Source organism: Mandrillus leucophaeus, unplaced genomic scaffold (assembly GCF_000951045.1).
Source record: "Mandrillus leucophaeus isolate KB7577 unplaced genomic scaffold, Mleu.le_1.0 Scaffold112, whole genome shotgun sequence".
NCBI lineage: Eukaryota > Metazoa > Chordata > Mammalia > Primates > Cercopithecidae > Mandrillus > Mandrillus leucophaeus.
The window spans coordinates 920,732-927,106 of NW_012099432.1; the positions used below are offsets into that span (position 1 = coordinate 920,732).

Consider the following 6,375-nt stretch of genomic DNA (forward strand, 5'->3'; position numbering starts at 1 on the left):
GTGGCTCAAGCCTGTAATCCCAGCACTTTGGGAGGCCGAGACGGGCGGATCACGAGGTCAGGAGATCGAGACCATCTTGGCTAACATGGTGAAACCCCGTCTCTACTAAAAGATACAAAAAACTAGCTGGGCGAGGTGGGAAGCGCCTGTAGTCCCAGCTGCTCGGGAGGCTGAGGCAGGAGAATGGTGTGAACCCGGGAGGCGGAGCTTGCAGTGAGCTGAGATCCGGCCACTGTACTCCAGCCTGGGCGACAGAGCGAGACCCCGTCTCAAAAAAAAAGAGAGAAAAGAAAAACAGAAAAATACATACAGGGCTGGGCACAGTGGCTGTTACCTATAATCGCAGCACTTTAGGAGGCCAAGATAGGCAGATTGCTTGAGCTCAGGAGTTTGAGACCAGCCAAGGCTATGTGACAAGACGTGGTCTCTACAAAAAATACAGTAATTAGCTGAGTGTGGTAACGTGCGCCTTTAGTCCCAGCTACTGGGGAGACTGAGGTGGGAGGATCACTTGAGCCTGGGAGTTCAAGGCTGCAATGAGCTATGATCACACCACTGCACTCCAGCCTGGGTGACAGACCCTGTGTCAAAAAAAAAAAAAAAGTGTGTGTGTGTGTGTGTGTGTGTATATATATATAAACTGCATCAATGTGTATGTTTTTTGTGTGTGGTTTTTTTTTGTTGTTGTTGAGACGGATTCTTGCTCTGTCACCCAGGCTAGAGTGCAGGGGCGCAATCTTGGCTCACTGCAACCTCTGCCTCCCAGGTTCAAGCAATTCTCCTACCTCAGCCTCCCAAGTAGCTGGAACTACAGGCGCGCACCACCACGCCCAACTAATTTTTGTATGTTTGGTAGAGATGCGGTTTCACCATGCTGGCCAGGCTGGTCTCGAACTCCTGACCTCAAATGATCCAACCACCTTAGCCTCCCAAAATGCTGGGATTATAGGCATGAGCTACTGTGCCTGGCCCATAAGCATGTTTTTCATTTCATTAGCTCCCACAATGTGGTGGTACCATCCACCCCATAGGCTGCACGTTTATACGTTCTTCCCCTCCACCAGGTGGGTTTTATTGACTACATTGTGCACCCATTGTGGGAGACCTGGGCAGACCTTGTCCACCCAGACGCCCAGGAGATCCTGGACACTTTGGAGGACAACCGGGACTGGTACTACAGCGCCATCCGGCAGAGCCCGTCGCCGCCACCTGAGGAGGAGTCAAGGGGGCCAGGTCACCCACCCCCACCTGATAAGTTCCAGTTTGAGCTGACTCTGGAGGAGGAAGAAGAGGAAGAAATATCAATGGCCCCGATACCGTGCACAGCCCAAGAGGCATTGACAGCGCAGGGATTGTCAGTTGCCGAGGAAGCTCTGGATACAACCATGGCCCGGGAGGCATCCCCAGCGCAGGAGTCATTGGATGTTATGGCACAGGATGAGTCCCTGGAGGCCGAGCTGGAGGAAGTGTATTTGACACAGCAGGCACAGTCCACAGGCAGTGCACCTGTGGCTCAGGATGAGTTCTCGTCCCAGGAAGAATCCGTGGTTGCTGTAAGCCAGAGCAGCCCCTCCGCCCTGGCTCTTCAAAGCCCCCTTCTCCCTGCCTGGAGGACCCTGTCTGTTTCAGAGCATGCCCCGGGCCTCCCGGGCCTCCCCTCCACGGCGGCCGAGGTGGAGGCCCAACGAGAGCACCAGGCTGCCAAGAGGGCTTGCAGTGCCTGCACAGGGACATCTGGGGAGGACACATCTGCACTCCCAGCTCCTGGTGGGGGAGGGTCAGGTGGAGACCCTACCTGATCCCCAGACCTCTGTCCCTGTTCCCCTCCACTCCTCCCCTCACTCCTGTTCTCCCCCAACCACCTCCTCCGCTGCCTCAAAGACTCTTGGCCCTCCTAAGAAAAAAGAAAACGAAAGGTGGGTTTTTTTTTTCTCTTTTCTTTTTTTCCCCTTTCCCCCCGCCCCCACCCACGGGGCCTTTTTTTTGGAGGTGGGGGCTGGGGAACGAGGGGCTGAGGTCCCAGAAGGGATTTTATTTTTTTGAATTTTAATTGTAACATTTTTAGAAAAAGAACAAAAAAAAGAAAAAAAAAAAAAGAAAGAAACACAGCAACTGTAGATGCTCCTGTTCCTGGTTCCCCCTTTCCACCTCCAAACCCCTCCCCTCACCGCCTCCCATGGCCCCCCAAGTTCCAGGCTCAGTCTTCCAGCCACCTGGGGCTCTCCACCTGGGCCCAAGCAGGTGTGGGGCCTCCTTCGGGCGTGTTCTTCTGAATTTTAGAGGATTTCTAGAACGTGGTCAGGAATAGCCATTCTAGGCGGGGCTGGGGCCGGGGTGGGGGGCAGTCACTGTGGGAGGTCCCAGCTCCAGCCCCCTCTGGTTTGCTGCCTCCTCTCTCTGCTAAAGAGTCTTCCTCTTGATTTTGCACAGTTCTGGCGATAATCCCGGCGATACTGACTAGAGAGTCAGGGAGCTAGGGGAGCTGTTCACTTTAGGATATGCGGTGGTGTGGAAGGGGGCGTTCCCACCGCCAGCCTCGGGCCTGGGATTTGAGGATGGCCCTAGACCTCCTCTACTCTCCATCCTCTTTCCCTTCCACTTTGGGTTCACTTTGAATTTTCTCCGTTTTTGGGGGGCGGTGGCTCTGATCAATGCACACCTCCCCCCTCCCCACCCCACTTCTAGCTGCTTCTCCTCTTGTTTCTGCCTTAATAATTTCCATGGCCACAGGTGAGGGGGTTGCCGTGGCTGCCTGCACCTTGCGTGAGGCAGGGCCAGGCGCCCAGAACCCCCATCCTGGCTGCACCTCCCTTTCCAGGGTCCTCCAGATCCCACCTTCCACACTCTGATCACAGCCCCCCACCTTTTGCCCTAGGAAGAAGCAATAATGGTGTATACCCTCATTCTCATTCCTGGGCAACCCTTCCGTCCACTCTGTCACCAAAATAATTTCTCCTCCATCCCTACCTTGCCAATCCTCTCCCTCTCCCCCAGCTAGTCCTGAGCAATACGGCAGACAGATGCAAGGCCATTTTTCTCCAAGCCATGGGGGACTGTTTGGAAGGAAAGATCCCCTCTCTCCCTCCTCCCCTCGCCCCTCGGCCTGGTTCTGCAGCTGGACCGACCTCATTCATCGCCTGCCCCCGACCCAATTCTGAGCACACGGTACTGTAGCCCCCAGTTCCTCCCGAGCCTTCCATCCGTCTGTCCACCCCAGGGGGAGGTAACCCCCCACTCGCACTCCCTCGATGCTGTCTGTACAGGGTTCCTATTTTGTAGCGAAAGTCGTTTTTGTCCCAGCCGGCGATCGGAGTGGGCCTTTTCTTTTCTTTTTGTTCATTCTTTATCTTTTTTTCTTTTTCTTTCTTTCTTTTTTGTACATACTGTAAGGTTGGTTTGTAAATTATTCTACAGAGGCAAAAAGGGAAAATAAAAACTTGCCCTTCCCTGGCTGACCCAGTCGGGAAGGTAGGGAAGGGGGTCTCCTGTTGGGATACTCTCCGTTCCTGCTGTATTATACAAACTGTACCATAGTCCCGGGAAAAGGGCGGACTCACCGCTGTCGTTTTATGGGAAGTCGTGTCATCCTAGGGGTTGGGGCTGGGCAGAGCCTGTCCCCTCCCCCTTTGCCAGGAGCCAGGGGGTGACTGGAGAGACAGACCCCACCCCCAAGCAGGGCTCCTCTCCCCAGGGTGGGCACAGGACCTCTGTACGCTGCTTGTGTATTGTCCACTTTGACGATCAGTCATTTGGTCCGTTGATCAATAATCCTTCGATCTTGTCTCCAATTAAACCGAGGCTTTCACCGATTTTCCTGACTGATGTGGCTTCATTCCCCCACGTTGTTTGTTGAGGTATCTCCCCGCTGCATCGTCTGCTTGGGTTGGGGAGGGAGTTTCTGTCCCTACTTGTTCCCCAGCAGACGGAATTGGGAAGTAGAGCTCAGACAGAGACATTCTCCAGCCTGAGTCGGGTTATAAAATGGAAATTCAAGCCGTGCAGGGGTTATTTTGTTTTGTTTTTGAGATGGAGCTTCGCTCTTGTTGCCCAGGCTGGAGTGCAATGGCGTGATCTCGGCTCCCTGCAACCTCCACCTCTCAGGTGCAAGCGATTCTCCTCCCTCAGCCTCCTGAGTAGCTGGGATTACAGGCGCCTGCCACCATGCCTGGCTAATTCTTTGTATTTTTAGTAGAGACGGGGTTTCACTATATTGGCCAGGCTGGTCTCAAACTCCTGACCTTGTGATCCACCCGCCTCGGCCTCCCAAAATGCTGGGATTACAGGCATGAGCCACCGTGCCCGGCCATATCTTTTCCCTTTTTAAATACTGCATGGGGCTGGGTGCAGTGGCTCACGTACTTGAATGCTGTTAATTCCACTCACCGAGACTAATTTTCCCACATTTATTAGACTCCTTTTTTTTTTTTTTTTTTGGTGGCAGAGTGAGACTGTCACCCAGCCTATAGTGCAGTGGTGTGACGTGATCATAGCTCACTGCAGCCTCAACCTCCTGGACTCAAGTCATCTTCTTGCCTCAGCCTCCCATGTAGCTGGGACCACAGGTGTGTGCCACCATGCCCGGCTAATTTATTTTTTATTTTGTAGAGACAGGGTCTCGCTTTGTTGCCCAGGCTGGTCTCAAACTCCTGGGCTCAAGCAATCCGCCTACCTCGGCCTCCCAAAGTGCTAGGATTACAGGCGTGAGCCACCACACCCAGCCCTATTAGGCTAATTAACAAGCCCCTGATTTTACCAATAGAAGGTTTCTGATATTATACTAATGAGCAAAACTTCTGAATATAAAGATACGGATAGTGGAAATGTTTGTGATTTGGACATTCGTTAGAATACTGGTTACCTCGGCTGGGCACGGTGGCTCACTCCTATAATCCCAGCACTTTGGGAGGCCGAGGCAGGTGGATCACTTGAGGTCAGGAGTTCGAGACCAGCCTGATCAACATGGTGAAACCCCCGTCTCTACTAAAAATACAAAAATTAGCTGAGCGTGGTGGCACGTGCCTGTAGTCCCAGCTACTTGGGAAGCTGAGACAGGAGAATTGCTTGAACCTGGGAGCTGGAGGTTGCAGTGAGCCCAGATCGCACCACTGCATGTCAGCCTGGGTGACAGATCGAGACTCTGTCTCAAAAAAAGAATACTGGCTGCCTCTAGGGTTTAATAAACCAGGATGCACATGAAAACACACAGTGCTTGAGTAGGTAGACACAAGGGGACGCTAGACATATGTTTTTATATCATGCATGTTCTGAAACAAATGTGAGCATCTTGCCTGGGTCCAAGGAAAAGTCCACCTGCCTACTCTGCCTTTTGTTTCTAGTCCGGGGACTCTGAGATATTTTTCTTTTTTTTTTTTTGGTAGAGATGGGGGTCTCCCTATACTGACCAGGATGGTCATGAACTCCTGGGCTCGAGAGGGACTCTGGTTGGTGACCTTGGGTTTGATCTCTCTGAGCTTCACTTGTTTCTTCTACTAAATGGGGATGTATTAGCTGGGTGTAGTGGTGTGCACCTGTAGTCCCAGCTACTCTGGAGGCTGAGGCAAGAGGATCACTTGAGCCCAGGAGGTTGAGGCTGCAGTGAACTGTGACTGAGCCACTGCACTCTAGCCTGGGTGACAGAGTGAGACACTGCCTCAGAAAAAAAAAAAAAGTAAATAAATAAAATGGGGCCAGGTGTGGTGGCTCACACCTGTAATCCCAGCACTTTGGGAGGCTGAGGTAGGCGGATCACCTGAGGTCAGGAGTTAAGAGACCAGCCCGGCCAACTTGGCGAAATCTCATCTCTACTAAAAATACAAAAATTAGCCAGGCGTGCTGGCGGGGATCTATAACCCCAGCGACTGGGGAGGCTGAGGCAGAAGAATCACTTGAACCCGTGAGGCAGGGGTTGCAGAGAGCTGAGATCGCAACATTGCACTCCAGCCTGGGCAACACGAGTGAAACTCTGTCTCAAAAAAAAGAATTAATTATTTAAATAAAATGGGATAACAACAGTTCCAGAGTTAAAGAGTTGCTCTATAGTACGGTTTGTCCAGTAAAACTTTCTTTTTTTTTTTTTTTGAGACGTAGTCTCACTCTGTCGCCCAGGCTGGAGCGCAGTGGCGCAATCTCCGCTCACTGCAAGCTCCGCCGCCTCCCGGGTTCACGCCATTCTCCTGCCTCAGCCTCCCTAGAAGCTGGGACTACAGACGCCCACCACGACGCCCAGCTAATTTTTTTGCATTTTTAGTAGAGACAGGGTTTCACCATGTTCGCCAGGATGGTCTCGATCTCCTGACTTTGTGATCCGCCCGCCTCGGCCTCCCAAAGTGCTGGGATTACAGGCGTGAGCCACCACGCCCGGCCTAAAACTTTCTT

At 52.5% G+C, this 6,375-nt stretch overlaps 1 protein-coding gene across 1 annotated transcript in view; it reads left to right on the plus strand.

Moving 5' to 3' along the window:
• Window positions 1-3,810, plus strand: part of LOC105549817 (cAMP-specific 3',5'-cyclic phosphodiesterase 4A-like) — a 23,988-nt gene extending 20,178 nt beyond the window's left edge. The window contains 1 exon segment of the mRNA XM_011994466.1: window positions 1,065-3,810. Coding sequence (XP_011849856.1) covers window positions 1,065-1,799 — 735 coding nt within the window. The 3' untranslated portion in view covers window positions 1,800-3,810.
• The last annotated feature ends 2,565 nt before the right edge of the window (window positions 3,811-6,375 follow it).